Genomic DNA, 20,389 nt, shown 5'->3' on the forward strand with positions numbered 1-20,389 from the left:
GGGGATCGTGCTGGTGCACTGTGTGGTGTGAGGATCGTGCTGGTGCACTGTGTGTGTGGGGGGATCGTGCTGGTGCACTGTGAGTGGGGGGGATCGTGCTGGTGCACTGTGTGGTGTGAGGATCGTGCTGGTGCACTGTGTGTGTGGGGGATCGTGCTGGTGCACTGTGTGTGTGCGCATGTGCGCGCTCGCATCAGTTCAGAGGGTGGGGCACATTGCAGGCGCCACGGCGGCCGTGCATACGCGACTTTCCATGAGTGTGCCTGGGGGACGTGCAGGAAGGGCCTCTACAGCACACAGCCCATGCGACCAGCGGGCTCCATGCCACCGTGGGAGGCTGGCCGCCGGGTCTCGGGGGGCCAGCAGCCCCACGTTTTGGCACCCGCAGCCGTCGGGCTGCGAGGCTAGTGACGGTGACCCAACGCTTAGGAAAGCGCTGCGCGGTGGTGCAGCCACTCCCGGAACTGCACTCAGGCGCCCAGGGCTCGGGGTGCGGGGTCGTCTGGAGGGCCAGGCGCCTACCTGAGTTGGAGCGCTTCTTCGGGGCTTTGAGGCTGCGGCAGCGGCCGCCCACGGAGCTGCTGTTGTCGCTCGTGGAGTCGTGCGCAGACGAGGCGCTGCCGGTGGCCTCGCTGTCGCGCAGCACGCTCTCGTAGCCGCTGCTGCCGCCGCTGTGGTAGAACAGGGCCGTCTTGCCCATGGCGGGCGGCAGCTCGCCGCTCAGCACGCTGCTGTTGTCGCTGCCGTGGCCGCTGCTGCAGCGGTGTGGCCGGCGCGGTGGCGTCACCTTGCTGTAGGGCGAGGGCAGTGGGGGCGCGGCCGGCCGCTCCTCGCCCGTCGCCCCCGCGCGCCCGTCGGCGCCCCGCGCGCCCCCGCCGCCCTGCAGCAGCTCCGAGATGCGCCCGTTGACGGCGCGCAGCGGCAGCTTGCAGGCGGGCCCGGCGCCGCGGCTGCGGCTCAGGGACTGCGTGGACCAGGACGTGGGCTTGGCGCTGGCCGCCAGACCCGGGCTCTGGCCCACCGACTGCGGCAGGGACTTGGTGGAGAAGCTGAGCGTCTTGGTGGTGGCGGTGGCCAGGCTGCGCGCCTTGGGGCTGGCCAGCAGGAGCTTGCTCACGGCCGAGATCTTGCACGGGCCGGCCTTGGGCGACGCGGTGGCGGAGGTGGCGGGGGGCAGCGCGGGGCCCGGGGCGGTGGGCGAGGCCCCGGCGGCGCCACCACGGCCCGGGCTCCTGCCGGCGCGGGGCATCGTGCTGTCCTTGCCCGCGTGCGCCCGCCAGCTGCCCGCGCACAGGCTCTCGGCCCTCTCCAGCGAGAGGCACTCGTAATGGCTGACCGTGGCCCGGCCCAGGGAGTTGGTCCTGCTGGCCAGCTGCTCCAGCTTAGCACTGAAGAGCCTGCTGCTGCTGGCCTCCTTCAGCCTGCCGCCGGCCTCGTCCGGGAACGCGGCCAGGAAGGGCGCCGGCGGCTGCGAGGGGTGCGAGGGGCTGCCGGTGCTGCTGCTGCAGGCGCTGTGCTGGGGGCTGGCCCGGTTCTTCTGGTCCAGGCTGGACTTGCGGACCGGCGGCAGAGGGGGCGTCCCTTTGGGCCGAGCCAGGACTCCGTGCTTGGGTGACGCCACCTTCCTCTCCGGGGTCGCCTTGCAGGGTGGCGCGCCCAGCCCGTTGGTCTCCGCGGCGCAGTGGTAGAACAGGCTGCCCAGTTCCTCCTGTCTGCTGGCCTTCTGGAAAGCCCTGGGCAGGCTGCTTGACTTGAGGCTCCTGCTGGGGTGCACAGGGCTCTGGGCCGCCGCGCTGGGCAGGGCCATCTCACAGCCATCCACCACCCTTCTGAAGGTGTCGCTCCCTGGCGAGGCGGACACCTCACCGCTGCTGCTGCTCAGCCTGTCCCCGGGGCTGGCCTTCCTGTCCTGTTCTGCCCTGGCCTCGGGCTTCGGGGGGCCTGTGGCAGCCTCACACCCAGTCCCCTCTTCACTGGGATAGGCACTCTCTTTTTTGACCTCCTCTTCTCGTTTTAGCCAAGGGTCCTCAAATTTCATCTCTGTCTTTGCACCAGTCTCCCTGCTGTCCTGGGACTGCGCTGCTCTGGGCGCTGAGCTGACGGTGGGGGCGATGGACGCCTCGGGCTCTTGGACAGGCCGGGGGCTCATGGCGATGCAGGGGTAGACTGTAATGTTGGTCTTCATGGGGATGTAGCCCTCGCAGCCGCCCAGATTTGCCGTGTTGGAGATGGTGACCATGGCCTTGCCCAGTGTGGAGATCTTGCAGCCTTTGATGGGGGCCGCCTTGTTGAAAGAGTCTTCGCCCACGTCAGACAAGATGAGCAAATTGTCGGGGCCCGCCTTGGACTTCTCCCGACACACCACGGCACTGTTCTGGATGCTGCCGCCGAGCTCCGAGGCCGGGGGCTCTGCCATGGCCTCCCCGTGCCCGAAGCACGTCTGGGCTATGAAACTGTGGCAGGACTGCTCGCCATCACTGCCGGCGCTCATCTCGCTCAGCCAGGAGCTGATGGATGAACGTCTGCTCCCGGCCTCGCAGGCCTTCTCGTCCAGGGTCAGCTTCGGGAGGGGCAGGAACTGCGTGATGCTGACCTCGGAGACGGGCGCCACGTTGGAGTAGCACTCCAGGTCCTCGCTGATGCTGCCGATGATGCTGACGGGCCGGGAACCCGAGGCCAGGGCCTGCACGGAGCAGTCGCTATTGAAGCTGATGATGCTGGTGGGGCGGCCGCCGCCCAGGACCCCGCTGATGGTCAGCTCCTCTACCAGCGTGAACACCAGCTCGTCCTCACCGTTCAGCTCCAGCGGCTGCTGCACCGTCACCAGCGTGGTGCTCAGGATCTCCTTCTTAGAATCCGGGGAAGTCACTGCCTGAGGCTCGTCCTCGCCAGGGCTTTCGGGGAACCCCTCGCTCCCAGCGGACATGGATTTCTTCAAGACCTGGGGGCTCATTCCGACTGGGGGGGTGCGCACCTCAGGCTGCATCAGGGACTCGCTAGAGAGCAGGCCGGAACCCTTGCTCAGTGGAGGCAGGGGGGCAGGAGAAGGCAGGACGCCCTTCTGGGTGTAGACTTTGCATCTCTGGGAGGGAGAGCTGGTCGGCTTGTACTCTGAGGTCTTGGACAGGCTGGCGATGCCCAGCCGCGGGGAGCCCATCGGCCTGGGCTTGCCTTCCACAAAGCCGCAGGAGTTCAGGCTTTCTCGGCTGCTCTGGAGGCTGGCCGCGCTGTGCTCGCTGCTGCTGCCCGGGATGCTCCTGGGCGAGGCTGGGCTGGGGCTGCTGGGCGGTGCGGGGCCAGAGGCAGGGGCTGGGCCGGGCGAGTGATTTCTCTGCATCTTGGAGGCGGGAGGGGCGGTGCCTTCTCTGTCGGTGGACTGGCCGTCGGACCCGTCATCTTCCCTGTCGGACGCACAGAGTGGGCTTGCCCTGGCCGCCTGGCCTGACGGGGCACACTTGCTGGCCTGCTCTGCCCCAAACTGGGCAGGCAGCTCTTCAAAAGGAAACTGACTGGGCTCTTCACTGCCGTCGATGCAGCCCAGCCTCTCCTGCAGCTCGGCAAACGTGTTGCACTTCAAGCAGTCCCTTTCCGATTTGCTGGCCACGGCCCCGCTGGCCTCCGCGGGCCGGCTGTCACCCCGGACCTTCTGCAGGGCCGGCACGATGGGGACGAAGTCGGGGGGGCCCTCGTTGTCTGTGAGCTCCTTGTCCGACAGGGCCGTGCCGTTGGGCCCGATGTAGATGACCGTGTCGCAGGACTGCTCGCTGCTGGAGGAGTAGTCCGGCTCACTGGGCAGCTGAGGGCTGGGGAAGTCCGGCTCCGCCGCGGCCCTGGCCTGGAAGGGCCGCAGCTGGGTGGGCCTGCGCATCCGGCCTTCTTCACAGGAGCTCTCCCCGCCGGAGGAGCTCGACGTGTACTGTGGGTGAGAGAGGAGGGAGGTCAGCAGGGGCAGCTCTCCCAAGATGCACTGCCCCCTCCGTGAACCCACAGGCAGACTCCAGGCAGGCCCCCCAGGCCACCCCAGTTGGCCTCCCTGCCTTGGGCCATTTCTCATGGTGCAGCAGGCTGGAGTGCCCCAGCCTTGCACACCATGGCCTCTTGTGGGAAGAGGAGCCCCTGTGTGGCCCACCGGGCACAGAGCCTGCTCAGGAAAGGTGACCAGCCCAGGCCCCGTCTGACCTCTGGAAGGCTGATGGGTCACATTCTTGTCACGCCACCAACTGTCCTGGCTTTGCCTCTGAGAACACAAGCTGGTCGTTCCAGCAGACCCTGGGCCTCAGCCAGAGACACAGAGTTCACACGGCAAAACCCAGGAGCCCAGAAACGATTCCCGGAAATGCCAGGGAAGTAGGGCCATGCGCGCAGGGAGCTGACAACCCCCTGTGGGCTCAACTGCTTGAAGGACATGGTTCTGACCTACGTGGGACCAAGGCGGGGAGAGAGACGTGGAATATTTCTCATCCGTGGCCAATTCTTCATCGCAAAGGAGTAGCAGTCCATCCAAACTGCCTAAAAGTGGGCCGAGCACTCCCGGGTAGGGGTCCGGGCTGGATGACCAGCCACTGTCAGGGGAATGGGACATCGCTGGCCTGACGGCTCTCCCGCCCTGAGTGGCCGCCAGACGGCGTGGGCAGCCCCGCACACCCCTGCCCCTGGGGCTGGGGGCTCGCGGTCGGGCTCCCAAAGCGCCTTCCTCCAGTGCACCTCCCAGGAGCTCCTTACCTTCGTTTTCTTTTTCTTCATCCTCAAGACCCTCGAGGCGATCTGGATGGTGGACAGGGTTTCAGCGTAGCTGCCGGCGGCGGCCGAGATGTGAGCAATCATGGTGGTGCGGCAGTTCACGTTCCCTAGGGACTCCCGCAGCAGCATGGTGAGCTTGCTCTCTCTGCCGGACAAAGTGAATTAGGGCTGCATTAGTGGGCCAGGCTTCACTCTGGCTGTCAGGGTGGGACTTCGGGCCTCTACGTGGCTCTTGTTGTTGTGGGCCGCAGGTTTTTTTTTTTTCCATTGTTTTTAAATGGCATACTAATGAGCGTTGTTTTTTAGCATGGGGCTATTTGTAGTTGGCAGCTGAGCTAGGGCTCCAACCCCAAGGATGGACTCCATGCAAAACATCTCCCTGGGCCCTGCTGTCCTGCCGTTGGGTAATCCTGTGTGTCTGCGTGCACACAGGACATTGCGCATAACGGGACCTGGGGATAGAAAGAGAGGAAGGAGCAGGACAGAACGGCTCTGTGGCTAGTGATTACCAGGCTGTCTGCACACACGGCCCTTCTCTGCAAGTGTCTGCACGCAAGCAGTCCCCGCAGGGGAAAGCAGCCTGCCAGACATGAACTCGCATGGAAGATCTGCGTGTTTGTAACGTACGCGGTTTGTTTGCAGAGTTGCAGGTGCTTTATTACCGTTGTCTCTTACTCTCGTATTTGTACACAGTGGGAATGCAGGAGAAGGTGTATGTATTCCTGATCTCAAGTGGGGCAATGCAGACATCGCCCCAAGCAGTCAGCCAGCCAGCCACGGAACACGGGACTTTCTAGAAAGTCCTCCTCTGGAGACTCTGCAGGCGCCGTGTAGGGCCGGGGCCCTGAGTGGTGATAATGAGGCCCGGGAGTTCACAGATGGTGTTTCCAGGCTCTTCAAAAACTGACCTGGAGGAATGACTCCTGTTTTTCCATTCCTACCCTCGTCCCCGCATTCTCCCTGCCTTGCTCTTAAAGGCTTCTGCTTACATCATCATCAGTGCTCATCCCCTCAACTGCTGCCAGATGTCATTTCCACCCCGGAGCCTTCCCTGATCCCGAGGGCAGAGGCAGCCTCTGTGTTTCCCGTGCCCTGCATGCACAGCTCTGTGTCGTGTTCGTGACGCCAGGTGCAAGGGTCCTGTCCTCACGCCCGCGTCCCCACCAGGCTGTCTGCCAGCCACCTCCGCAGAGCTCCCTGGAGAGGGGCCTTCCAGCTCAGCAGGCCGGCTGTGAGAGGCAGGCTGCTGTCAGCAGAGATTAGGCCTCGGACACAGGGAAACCATCTCACACGTGACCTGCATCAGGCCTTCAGGGAGGAAGACTGCAGTAGACAAGCCATCGTTTGCCTTTCCACCTGGAACCAATTAAGACATCAATTGGGGAGGCCGGGCTTGCTGTGGCTCAGGTCCTGGGCAATTTAAAAAATATAGCAGGGTTTCCCTTCAAGAGAAGTCATTAGTGATAAAAGTCATGCAAGGTGAGTGTTCTGGACGGACTGTTTATGTCCCTCAAATTCGTAGGTTGAAACCTAGCCCCCAGAGTGATGCCATTAGGAGGTGGGACCTTTGGGAGGGGACCGGTCATGAGGGTGGCGCCCTCATGAACGGGAATGGGGCTCTAATGAGGGAACTTGCAGGAGCTCCCTCACCCCTGTCGCAAGAAGGTGGCCATCTGTGAACCAGGAAACCTCTCTCACGGGACACGAGATCTGCCGGTGCCTTGTTGGACTTCTCCAGAACAGAGAGAAATAAAGATCTGTGGTTTCAGCCCCCCACCCCCACCAGTTCCCCAGTCTGTGGTATTCCGTTCTAGCCCCCTTAATGGACTAGGACAGGTAAGGGGGGTGTGCCGGAGGATCCAGGCCTAGCGGTCAACACTTCACTTCCAGCAGGCGCATCAGGGACGCCACCAGTGATGGCCGGACGGGAAATCCGGTCCCACCCCCGGCGGACACGCTGAGCTGCGACACAGCATCGGGGCGAGTCCCAGGCTTTGTTTTTCCCGTGTCTTCAAGTGGAAGACAGATCCCGTTAGGGTGAAGTTGTGATCCTTTCAGTCCATTCGTTCTTACTGTTCGTGGTGGTCATGTTCGTCTAAGTCTCTGTGAATGCTGAAGTCGTGAACCCTGCCCAGGACAGCACCCAGCAACGGGTCAGTACGTAACCCTGTTCCAGGTGTTCCTGGTTAAAGTCACCTGATTTAACATACCTTTCTTACAAATTTTATAAATTATATGCACCCTTTCATTATAATAGAACACTAGCTGAGAACGGTTTAACATTTTCCTGACTCTGGGTAATATGAACATAAATTTCTTTGGCTTTTAGCCTCACAAGATTGTCCGCTGTGTTTTTTTTTTTTTTTTAAGATTTTATTTATTTGACAGAGAAAGCGAGAGAGGGAACACAAGTGGTGGGGGGGCGGGGGTGTGAGAGGGAGAAGCAGGCTTCCCGCAGAGCAGAGAGCCCGACGGGGGGCTCAATCCCAGGACCCTGGGATCGTGACCTGAGCCGAAGGCAGATGCTTAACGACTGAGCCACCCAGGAGCCCGCTTTTTTAAAAAAAGAATTTTATCAGTCCTCTTACGGATCCACAAATATAGCCATTTTCCCCATAGCTTCATCACACACTTTAGAGGTTACCTTATACTTTCTAGAGCAGCCTTATGTATAGATCAGTGAATCCCCTCTTTCTGGATGAAGCATCTTGTTGATTCATTAGCATTGAACTCATGCCAACAACACTGGTCATACCTGAACCAAGCTTCTCTAACATATATATTTTCTCCATAAGGCACATCCCAGCCTTCTTGCACCAAGGAACACAGACACCCCCACAGCATTGTGCTGGGGACCACTGTGCTGGGGGCCAGTAAAACCACCACCAAAAAGCATGCAAATACAAACAACATGGCACTAAATAACCCTGCAAAGGGCCCTGGTTTACAGGAAGAGAGGCAAAACAAGGAGGCAGAGTGTTGGCTTGCCCACCTCAGCTGGGTACATGTGCATCGAGCCACTCAAAGGTTTGGGTACCACGCATGTCTGCAAATGACTGCAAACACACCGCTAGCATTGGTTTTGAATGTAATTCGCAAATATGGAATCCGCAAGTGACGAGGGTCGATGAGGCTTTGAAATCCCTCATGTAATGCTTGTTAATCAGGTGAACGCTGCTGAGGACACACTCTGCTCACTTCTCTGTGTGGCCACGTGTGAGTCCTCAGGCAAAGGGGCCAGAATCAACAGACAGAACGTTGTCACACCAAACTGTCTGCCCGGTGCATTTCCACTTGATTCCCCATTCATGAGTCAATCACAGGACGATTTGTTTTTTTCAAGTCCACATTGTTGGAAGAAGCCAGGGCATGTGTGTTGCTTGGCAACCGGCATTTTAGCTCTCCTCGAGGAAAGCCAGTAAAACCACGAGCAAGACTCCTTCACACGGGCCTCTCTAGACTCTCAAACATCCTCTTATGGGAATGAAAAATGGTGGCTATAAAGCTTTGGGTTTTTTCCACCTTGTGACGATCTTTTAACTTGGAACAAAGACAGTTAAGTTGGGGAGGGAAGGTGAAAGAAGGGGCAGGGTACTAAAGGCTGAAAACTGTAGATTTCACTCAGTGTCTTTGGTAGGAAAATAAAGATTCAAAAGAGTTTCTAGGGCAAAAGCCAGCAGATATTCGGTCCGCGCCTCTGCATCCAGGCTGAGGCAAGAGGAAGAGAAGCTCGCAGGTGTGGGACTAGCAGCCCCCAAGCCCCAGGGCCAGGCTGGAGGAGGGTTTTAGGGACTCGGGGGCTACGTGGGAGGGGTCCTGGCTGGACAGGACAGCTGGGGCAGGAGGGGGCCAGTGACAGCAGAGCTGGCGGGGCTGGGGAAGGACCATGCCCCCTTTGAAGCAGCCACGTTCCATGCACACATATTCCACCTCCCTCCCACCCCAAACAGCACACATCTTTTAAAAATTTTGGAAAAATGTCTTGTTTTTTAAAACAAGTCGACTTTTTCTTAGACACAGCAAGAACAGGATCATGAACAAATGTTCATAGTGATAATGTTAAAATTAAAGCATGATGAGCACGTACATGGGCTGACAAACCAGGACTTGCAGGCCAAAGCCGGACCACCACCTGCTTTTATAAATAAAGTTTTATTGGAACACAGCCATACCTATTAACATACTGGCTCTGTCTGCTTTGGTGCCACGACAGCAGAGCTGAGTGGTTACGACAGAGCCTGTGTGGCCCACAAAGCCACAAATGTCTCCTATCTGGGCCTTTACGGAAAAAGGGTGTTTGTTTTGTTTTGTTTTTGTTGTTGTTTTTCCCCTGTGTCCGAGAGTAATGACATAGCATGGTCTCATCCCAGACACAGCGCCAAAGAGTCACCAACCAGAGCACAAAGGTGGGTGGTGATTTCCTCGCTATTCAATCATCTTTTGCCAAACAGAAACCGGCAGAGGAGCAAATCCTGAGCTTCAGAAATCACTCGAGCACCAGGACACAGCTACGGGCAACTGCCCAAATCACCTCCTATCACACACAGAAGCAGAGCCTGTCCTTCCTAAGGGGCTGTGAGGCTGCGCACACTCATTCACTCACGTCAGCAGCGGCTCATTCAAGAAGCGCATAGTGAGCATGCGCTGACTGGATGCAAGGTGCAGGGACAGGGACAGGGCAGGGAGGAGGGACAAGGTCGTAATCACAGAGCCGGCTACCCAGCGAGGCACACACATGACGACATCATTTGTTAACGCCAATGGCACATCTAACACTGCACGTGATAAGCAAAGATCCCCCCCTCCGAGGCTGAGGGCTGTCCCCCTCGTCACCGTAACTCCCCGACTTCTAGACACACCCTCACCTCCATGGTGACAGCACAGTCACCTGGGCTCGGTTCTCCTATGTGGCTGACATTTATTTGCCCCAAACACCCCACAAAACTCTAAATTCCTTTTGGAAAGGGTGGTTTGGAATCTGCAGCGCGTTGTATGAGGACCCTCGGGGGAGGAAACCCTCCCAAGCCCTCCCAGATGGCGAGACCGTTCGGGGTTCTGCTGAAACACAAGCTTTCCGTGTCACACGGCGGTGCCGGCCAGGTCACGGCACACGAAGAAGGCCATTCCTTTCATGAGCAGCGCGAAGTAGCCTTCTTTTCCAGAAAGGCGGTGATAGAACCCTGGAGGTACCAAGTGGGGCATCTGTGAACCAAGTCCTTGTGAAGGAGACAGAGGTGGTGAGCTCTGAATCACCATGTCAGGCAGCCTGCCCACAGCCCCCCGGGGTGCCCTCCCTTCGACTCTGCTTCTCATGAGCGAGTCTGTAGATGTCCACTCCTGTCAATTCGTAATAATTCTCAATACAATGTGGAAAGAAAGGAGCTTCGTTAATCCAGAAAACTAACTAAGCTCCAGAACAATTTGCAAGAGAAAACCTCCTGTGGGCGGCTAGGACCACAGCAGACCTACAAACCCCAAACTCAGGCACATGGGCACCCACCCTGCATGTGCACAGGCAGGCTCTTCTTCAGAATCAGGAGAGTGTTTTTCTACAAGTGTTGTGCCATCAGTATCCGAGAATGGAAACCACACATGCGAAATTCTGGGAGGCATCAGATATCCCAGATCAAGGTAACAATATTTCAATGCCAAGAAAACATCGGCATCCCTCGAGTTCTTAAGGATATGGCCCTGGAGCCACACTGCATTCTAGAAACCATCCCGTTTTCTACCCATGTTACCCGGAAACTGCCGAAATGTGCTGTAGAGCCTGAGACAGGCAGCTTGACGTGCTGGGTGAGAGTGGCTAGGTCTCAAGTCAGCCACGAGAGTTCTGACCCTGCAGCCCTGCCCCCAGGCCCCTGCATCCACGCACCAACCACCAGGAGGAGAGAGGACAGTGAAAAGGAAGCAGGGACAGAATGGAAAAGAAGAGGTAGGTTAATGTCATGAACTTGACCTAGTTTTGGCCACTCAAATGGTACTCTATGCACTCTCTCCCGCTGCCTCCTTCCTATTCACACCCCATTGGCCTGTGAACATCTTTTCCTACTGTCACCCAAGGGGTCACCAGTGACTCCTGATGCCAGCCCAAGTACTGGAGACCAGGGTGCTCCTGGATGAGGGCAGTTCTCGTCCTGGCTTCTAGGTCCCAAGCAGATGTCTTTGTGACATTGTTGAGCTGACAGACTGAAATACGTACATCCACAGGGGAAAAGAACTTCCCTTGAGTTTATTTATCTGTAAGGGACTTGGTGACCCCCTTCTCATGATTGTGGCACAGACACACGCACTTTTGGGAGAAGACTTGGTATGCCTTCTCTTTAGGGAAACCATCTGCTCCGCAGGACGGCCTTTTCTTGGCAATGTTCCCCTCGAGGGTGCCAACATTTCAAGGCATGAATGATCTGGTTCTGGTTGCTACAAAAGAACCAAAAGCTTGGTATGAGCCATGCTATCCTAATGGCATTTTCAAAAGAAGTTACACGAAGTTAGAGTGGTTCAGATATTGTTCCCTTTGTGCTGCCGACGGCATAAGCAGGTGTCCGTTGTGGGACGCCAGGGAGCAGGATGTGTAATAAGGCAAACTGGACAGAGGAGTACAGCTCTCAGATGGGACAGGGACCCTGATACCCACACGTGTGTTAGAGGTGCGTCTAGAAGCACCAACATTTAGCTGAGAGGTGGTGACTTCCCTCATCAGGGGAGAGCTTAGAGAAGGACCCTGTGGAGAGCCACCCAGTGCCAGCTGAAGGACCAGTCTCGGTGACCCAACCAATATGGCACCTGGTCTGAGTTCGTGCCTTGCTTAACCTGAGACCTGCTGTTGGTGGAGGGCCTGAAACTGTAACTGCAGAGAGTGAACAAGGTTAACCTAATTGTTCCCTCACGAGGTTCTTGATTAGACATCGTAGAACCCTGAGACACAAATGGCACCATTTTGGAAGGCCTCTGACACAGGGTAATACATGGGAGAGATGAGGGGGTGCACCTGGGTGGCTCAGTCGGTGGAGTGTCCAACTCTTGGTTCCAGCTCAGGTCATGATCTCAGGGTCGTGAGATAGAGCCCTGTGTTAGGCTCCACACTCAGCATGGAGTCTGCTCGAGGATTCCGTCTTTCCCTCTACCTCTCCCCTCCCCCATCTTGTGTGTTCTCTCTAAAATAAATAAATATTTTAAAAAACATACACGGGAGAAATGCCTCATCCCCATGCCATCCTGCTTACCCAGGGCTGGCACCATGTGGCTCTAGAGCTTTGTTGGCTGTGCCCAATGAGAGGCAGGAAAGAAGGGATGGTGGCCCACAGGGGCCTGCTATTTTCAGTGAAGCAGCATTGTCCCCGGCAGGACTAGGTGTGTGACAGGCATTCATGAGAATGGGACATTGGAAAATATCTGGATGGAAAACCAGTTCACGCAAGCTAAAGGGTTTGCATTGCATATATGGGCTGGGGCCAATGAAACCTGCTTTATGACTAATAGTTTACCACTGTACACAGAGGAAGACGAAATCTAAGGAAATCCGGGCTGCACGAATCCATTTGATCCTGGATATCAGTGTTCCATTTATCTGAATAAGATAAAATTCACATTAATTCCACCTGCTTCATGAGAAAGACCACCTGTAAACTGTAAACAGTGAATAGTCTTGGCAGAATATTTTAAGATAAAGGTATCAGGGCGCCTGGGTGGCTCAGTTGGTTAAGCGACTGCCTTCGGCTCAGGTCATGATCCTGGAGTCCCTGGATCGAGTCCCACGTCGGGCTCCCTGCTCTGCGGGAAGCCTGCTTCTCCCTCTCCCACTCCCCCTGCTTGTGTTCCCTCTCTCGCTATGTCTCTCTCTGTCAAATAAATAAATAAAATCTTTAAAAAAAAAAAAAAAAAAAAAGATAAAGGTATCAGAAGGTTTCCAGTTAAAATCCTAACTAATCTGCTTCAAACTCATGTAATAAGACATACTTGTGGGGCGCCTGTGTGGCTCAGTCGGTTAAGCATCTGGCTTTTGATTTCCACTCAGGTCATGATCTCAGGGTCGAGAGATCGAGCCCTGTGTCAGGCTCTGCACTCAGTAGGGAGTCTGCTTGAGAATTCTCTCTCCCTCTTCCCCTCCCCCTGCTCTCTCTCTCTCTCTCTCAAATAAATAAATAAAATCTTTTTTTTTAAAAAAAGACATATTTGCAATGACTAAACTGATCGTAACACATGGGTTCACTTTCAGAAGCTAAACGTGTTCCATGAAAACTTTTTTTTACATTATTCACTTTTTAAACAACTCAAGCCTCCTCATCTAGAGCAAGGAAAAACTTCCATCCAGTCTAAGTTGCTGACCACTCAGAATTAGTAGAATCTGAATTGCTCTAGATATTCTTGGTTCTGCTCAGGAAAATGTACATTCATTCCAAGGCCATACCACACAGGGATGACATAAGGTATTTTAAAGGTAATTCATACAATAAGAATTACAGGATAGAGATTCCAGGATATGATTCTGAGTCAGGTTGAACAGTATTTTTAGAAGCACAGAGTATCACAGTTGGAAGGATTCTCAGGGGTCGCTGCCTTTTCTGGAAAAGAATTGCCACTGTAGCAGGTGATCTGCTCTCTGCCAGAATACTTGTAATGACTGAGAACTTACCAACTCCTGGGGCAGCCTGTGTGATACTTTTGAAGAGCCTCAATTATCAAAAAGCTCTGTCTTATACTGAACTTAAATCTTCCTTAGGCATCTAACCATGGGCACTCACTGTATTCTAGCGGCAACACAGCGTAAGAATAATTCTCATGCACACAGTGGCCCTTCCCATTTTTAAAAGACATTTATCATATCCTCCCTTATAGGTTCTCTTGCTTGGGAATATTCCACATGCCTTCCATTGCTCCTCAAATATTTGGTCATCCAAGCTCATACTATTCCCCCCTAAACCCAGCACTTCCTCTTTGCTCAGAGTTCTTGTGTAGTAAAGAACATGGCTTTGCCCAAAGAGGTCTAGCCTTTGCCCGCAGCCTCTGGGAGGTAATCTATGTCATATCTGTTAGGAGGGTCTTTGTTTAGGGCAGGGACTGGCTACCCCAGATCAGGGGGCCACACCTGACCATCTTAGGGTGGGGGCTGGCCACACCACAAAGATCAACTGTATGATTTAGGTCAGGGACTTTGGGTCATGCTGTATCAGTTGACATACAGACTGAGTGAGACCATGTGGGAAATCAATCAATCAATCATTCCTATATAATGTAGCCCCAATAAAAACTCTGCACACGAAAGCTCAAGTGAGCCTTTGGGTGGCATGTACTGTCATGTACACTGGAAGGGTAACCCACTGTGACTGCACGGGACAGGACAACAGAAGCTTCCTTTTCCTTTGTTCCTTTTCCTTGGGCTAGTTTTAATCTGTATCCTGTCTCTGTAACGAATCACAGCTGTGGGTACCTTCAGTGAGTCTGGGAGTCCTCCTAGTGAATTACCAAACTCGAGGGTGGTTTTGGGAACCCTTCAAACTTGCCGTTGGTGTCAGAAGTGGGAGTGGCTTAGGTGAACTCTTCTAACTTTTCAGTTGGACTCTACAGAAGTCCAACTTGGCAGTCTGTGCCCTCATACCCCACAGTGTGGCTAATGCCAGCTCGCTTTTTTCAACACGATCCTGAGAACCTTTGGGTAGGAGCTGTTCTTTTATTTTGATCTTTCTTTTCATTGGGACCTTTCTTTATAGTAACTTGGACATGTTATGACATATTAGCTCTAGGACAGAAGGGAAAAGATCTTATAACTATTTTTACTTTGTTTAGCATGATTGGGAGCTAAGAATGTCATCATCACTTGGACGAAAAATAAGACAAAACGAAAACTAAAAACAATAGCCCAGAAGGCAAATTAGTAGACCTTACAGACAAATAGGAAGTAGGCCCAAAGGTTTCCCCTGAATTCCCAGATTGCCAAAAATTGTGTATGCTAATGAGGCTTAAGATGCTATCAAGAGGTGCTTAATGAGTCAATAACAAGATCTTCTGCATTTCCTAAACATGCAGACTGATCTGTGATAGATGCATGCTCATTCTTTAATCCACCTGCAGGACCAGATTAGGAGTAATAATGTTTCTATCATTTACTGCAGTTTATTTTTTTTTTTAAAGATTTTATTATTTGAGAGTGAGCGAGCATGCACTAGAAAGAGCAACCACGAGTAGGGGGCAGAGGGAGAGGGTGAAGCAGGCTTCTAGCGGAGCAAGGAGCCTGACTCGGGGCTTGATCTTAGGACCCCAGGATCATGACCCAAGCCCAAGGCAGACACTTAATCAACTGAGCCACCCAGGCGCCTCATGAAGTTTCACTTCCTTTTTAAAATTCATTTGGCCTCACAAGTGATGGAAGCAGCCCAAGTGTCCATCGTAGATGAACGGATAAAAAGAAGTGGTCTATATATACGGTGGAATATTATTCAGCCATAAAAGAAATGAAATCTTGCCATCTGCAACCACAAAGGTGGAGCTGGAGGGTATAATGCTAAGTGAAATAAGTCAAACAGAGAAAGAAATACCATATGATTTCATGCATATGTGGAATTTAAGAATCAAAACAAATAAAAAAAGGACACAAACCAAAAAACAGATTCTTAACTCTAGAGAACAGACTGGTGGTTATGGGGCGGGGGGGGGGGGGGGGGGGGGGGGGGGGGGGGTGGGGGGATGGGGGAAACAGGTGATGGGGATTAGGAGTGCACTTGTGATGAGCACGGGGTGATGTATGGAAGTTTTGAATCACTACATTGTACATCTGAAACTAATAGAACCCTGTATGTTCACTATAAAAAAATTCCTTTGGCCTCAGCCATTATTAGTTATTGATGTGAAGACATTTCTATAGTCCAGTCACGTTTTATAGAACCACAACAGCCGTGGAGGACAGCTTTACTGGGGGAGGGATGAGGAAACATCTCAATTATGTTGCATTATAACTATTTACACATCCTCTGGGTAAAGATGAGCTCACTGTACTGTGCAGAAACTTTGCTGTTCTTCAAGTGCTGATCATCCTCAGGTTTGCGAGCATGCATTAATTCCAAGGTCAGCGATCTCTGGGGTAATCCAAAAGTGAGTTAGGCACCGATGGGTGACAGAGATGGCAGCAAGAGTCATGTTGCCATGGTGATAGAGAGCCCCTCCCAGTACCTGCTCACTCCTGTCCTTCTCCGTGGATTTTTAAAGAATTCTCAGAGAGTAAACGAAGGTTACAAAAGGAGTTCTTGACATAATGGAATCCTACTCTTGCCTAGTGCCTTCTCTTAAATCTTTCCCACTGCCTTCCTGCTACACCATTCCCCACTTCCTGTGTCACCTTAGCAATACACCGACATTTTAAGAATTTCCCTATGCTTTTCCATGAGTTGTGATGTTTGTTTCAGGTAGGAAACATATAGGAGGAAGTACATGCCTAAGTGGCATTTTGATGGCACCTCTCTAGAGCTTAGTCTGTGGCTGTCCCTCAGGGTTGACATTAGAACTGTGTACAATTTGGGCTTTGAAAATCTGGAAGTGTAAACAGAGTTTTTTCAAAAGAAAAAAAATGGCAGGGAAGCATCTGGAATGGTTTCACCTACTTTCTTGACCAACCTCTCTAAGCAAAACCCTAAGATAACAGAGCAGTGTGGGTCCTGGGTGAATTATGGGGCTTTTATTCTCCAGCGCTGGAAACCCAGGTGAGTCCCTCTTGAACCACATTCCTTGGAAAGGCTAGAAAGAGGTCAAATGGCATTAGCCAAAGGGTCTGGGCTTAATGCTAACACTGGGTTATAATCATGACTATCTCCAGTCTCCAGAGTTCAATTTAGCCCATTCCATGCTTGCTGTCTCTCAAAATAAATAGAGGAAATGCAAATCTGAGCCCTGAGCAGTCATGTCATTTGCATTCCCTTGACAGTGTTCTGATCTTGTGCACACAAAAGGCAGGGAAGTTCAATCTCACTTTGGTCAATCGGACTGCCCATCAGTGGGCACCCCTGTGTTGTAGGACAACCTTCCAGGAGAGATGACATAAGCTGGCTCATTATTCGAGGTCAGCGGTACTGAATATCACCCCATCGGAAAGGATTCAGCCCAGTTCTTGGGAGGATGGATTAGATGATTAAACGTGTCCCGTCCTGTGATTGAGCTTGCGTCTCTCCCTGTGCAGTGGCTTTTCCTTCAAGTCACCAGCATGGAGCTTCAAACAGGATTCTGACTGTCGAGGTCAGGACAAGCCATTCGCTGCCCTCTCCTTCCACCCCTGCTCCTGTCCCAGACCAATGGCCTTGCCAAGACTCAGCTGGGAGACACTGAAGATTGTCCCAGGAGGAAGGGTGAAGCGCCATTGCCACAAAATCCATTATTCACCAAGATGGGGGACGTGGGCACTGGCCAGATGGGCTGCAGATGGGCATGACTGTGGTTCCAATCCATCTGTTACTTCATTGACCGACAGTCTAGGAGACCTCCTCCTCATCATATAAAAGATGACCATGGAGATGATTTGGCGGCTTGGGATCTGGAGCTGGATAGAGTGAGGAGGATGCTGGGAAATACTCTAGATGCCTCCCAGCAGGTGGACTCCGGCCATCCCACTACCCACAGCTCCTTGAGCAAGTGTGGACTTTAGTGTCTCTCCGGCACTGAATGCATCCCAGGAGCTCAGTCTAGGATGCTGTTTACTTTGATCCTATGGAAATTCTTTCACATTCAGCTCCATTCACTAACCCACTAATTATCTCCCCCCCCCAACAAAAAAATAAATAAAGGAAAGGAAAAATCTGTCCCAGCAACTCCCAGGGACTTTGTGTCCTTGGAAATCACCTGTCTTTCCTTCTCTTCTTTTTTATTGTAGCGAAATATATACAACATGAAATTTACTATTTTAGTCATTTCAAGTATCCAGTTGAGCTGAATACTATTCCAGTGCCTGGACATACCATATTCTGTTTTCTGTTCATATACTGATGGGCACTTGGAAAGTTCCCACCTGTGGATTAATGTGAAGAAAGCTGCTGTGAACAAGTATCTGTTTAAATTGCTGCTTTTGAAGCTTTTGAGTGGAATCGTGGGATAATACAGCAATTCTCTTTAAAACATTTTGAGGAATTGCTGTCTTTGGGGCGACTGCAAATTTTACACTCACCAACCGTGCATGACAGTGCCAATCTTACCATATCATTGCCAACATTTGTTTCTGTTTCTTTAATAACAGCTCTCCTAACGCATGTGAGGTGGCATTTCACTGTGGTTTTGTTTGCATTTCTCTATTGGCTAATGATGCAGAACATCTTTTCGTGTGCTTGTTGGCCATCTGTATGTCTTCTCTGCAAAAATGTCTATGCAGGTCCTCTGCCTATTTGTGAAGCAAACTGAATTTTTGCTGTTGTTGTTGAATGGCAGGAGTTCTTTATATACTATGGGTAGGAATCCTATATTAGAGATATGATCTGCAAAGATTTGCTCCCATGCTGTGGGGTTTCAATCTCTGGATAGTGTTCTTTGATGCACAAAATTTTTGAGCAACACTTCAACATTCTTAGATTCTTAACTCACATTTTGTGGCCCCTGTGGTTCAAAAACCTTCCGATGTTGCTTTTCCTGTGACAGGCCTGCCAATAAGAGTGACCAAACATTGCCTGTGGAATTTCGTGAAGATCTTTGTCCAATATGGTTCTTGTTACTCGCAGACCACTAACCAGGAACCAGCTGGGGAAAACTTGAAAGACTGTTGTTAAACACATGTGCCAGACTGCCCAGGGCTAAACTTCTTTTGAAACCACGTAAAACCAACTTTCAGGAGATGATGAGGGCAACTCTGTTAGAATGCCTTCCGGGTCTCATATATGGCTTAAAGAAACATGATCCCACAGTCTTTGCAAAATGTACTAATGGGATTGGCTCTTGGCACTAAGAGCAGGGCATAGTAATTGGAAGGAATTAAAAGGAAATTAAGTTTGAGAATGGTTGCCATTACTGGTGCATGTCTGAAAATAAGATGTTACACTGAGGCTGCAATGCAAACATTTAATAATTTGAGAGAGAGTCTGCAAAATTTTAATGGGGAACGACATGAAGAAATTGCACATTTCTTGAAAAAGAACGAAGCTGATTCAAGTTTTCCAGTGATAATTATTTTGTTTGAAAAAAAAAGTCTATTGTGGAACAACAGTTATATCTTTTAAGTTGATACATCTAATGGCAAATGGCTGTTCATTTCTTACATGGGGTTAATGTGGTTTGAGTTCAGAACCAAATCACCGATATCCCACAAGATCCTTAACTGGGCAGCTTCTCAAATCCCACCAGTGACAAGAAGCTTGCAAATTAGGAGTTCATCACATCTTCTATGCCCCTTCTTTGTGCCTGCTTGCTTTTAAAGAAAAATTTCAAAAATTTCAAAATTTCAATACATCAAAAATTTTCACAAGTGCTATGAAGGGCTCTCAGTGGGTCACATACCACGGAGGATGCCTACTTCTTGAAGAACTGCGTAAGATGGTCAGAGATCACTTCTTTTCTTTCTACACATCTAGGGCCCAACACAGTATCCAGCATAGAGTTGCTTTTTTATAAATATCAAATGAGTACCTCCTCAACAAAAGAGGCCTCCTCACCAAGCTTCCTAACTCCAAGGCACTACGTTTGCCTTTTCCTCATAGGAGCCACAGTCAGACGAAAACCAGGGCAGATGCCACCGCCTTGGATGGACTGAGTGCCAGGCAGAAGGCTCATGGTCTTCCCCATGTGATGGCAGGGCAACTCTCCCAGAGCATTCCAGAGGACACGCTGTGGTCTGCTCAGGTGTACGTGGCCCACCGCCTTCGAGGACGGATCACAGGAGGGACATTTACACTCAGGTACAACATTCCCCAAAGAGGAACAGCCAGAACCACCAAGAAGCCCTCATCTTCAACAAGACTCTGGCCAAGTCAAGTCGGCCCATCTGTCAGTTGTGTCCATGTCATGATCCCATGGCTTTTCTGAGGTTGATGCTGTACAGAATGAGGGTCTCCAGAGTGAAAATGTGTGGTGTCAGCAGCGTGTATGGGTTAAACAGGCTGATACAACCAGGTTATGGAGTCAAGGTCAGTACCCCTGGCTTGTAGAACAGATGTTCCACAATAGAACCCAGGGATCTCCCACCTGGCAGGTGAAGGTCAGCAGAGGGGGCGTCTCCCCACATGCTGATGCAGAGGGTCTTGTTATGAAGCCTGGAGCTGCCCCATCCATGTTCCTTTGTGCTAACACCAAAAAATCTTATTCAGACCATTCGGCTTGCTGGGAGGTAGTTCAGCCAACCAGCATTCGTGAAGAACTGAGGGCCGAAGTGGGCCCTCTGTGCACCCTGGGGTTGCAAACACAAATGCAATGCGCCCCTGCTCTGCAAGGCTGATCACAGCCTCCGGTTTCCCCACAAAAGTCTCCGTTTATGCCCGTTACCCTGCGTCCTCCCAGGTTACGTTGTTGTGGATTTTTCGTTCTTTAAAAACAAAGTATTATCGGTAAGAAAAAAAATCTGTGTCCTAAGCTGGCCGACCGAGCCAGCGAGGGAGTCCCAGCCCCTGCCCCCAGGCTCTTCTGGGTTCTTCTCCCTGCTCTGCTTCCCGGGTGGGCCAATCCGGGTTCCTCTCCCTGCCCCCCTTCACGC

The 20,389-nt window shown here is 52.4% G+C and overlaps 1 protein-coding gene across 1 annotated transcript in view; it reads right to left on the reverse strand.

The window, feature by feature from the left end:
- The window catches only part of KIF26B (kinesin family member 26B), a 444,962-nt gene that overhangs the window by 23,946 nt on the left and 400,627 nt on the right, over positions 1–20,389 (reverse strand). Inside the window, exons 11-12 of the mRNA XM_032389461.1 lie at positions 4,723–4,885; positions 523–3,916 (exon numbers count right to left, since the gene is read on the reverse strand). Of these exons, the coding sequence (XP_032245352.1) occupies positions 523–3,916; positions 4,723–4,885 (3,557 nt within the window). The remainder of the gene's footprint in view (positions 1–522; positions 3,917–4,722; positions 4,886–20,389) is intronic.

The sequence above is a fragment of the Phoca vitulina genome, unplaced genomic scaffold (genome assembly GCF_004348235.1).
Source record: "Phoca vitulina isolate PV1807 unplaced genomic scaffold, GSC_HSeal_1.0 scaffold54, whole genome shotgun sequence".
Classification (NCBI taxonomy): Eukaryota; Metazoa; Chordata; class Mammalia; order Carnivora; family Phocidae; genus Phoca; species Phoca vitulina.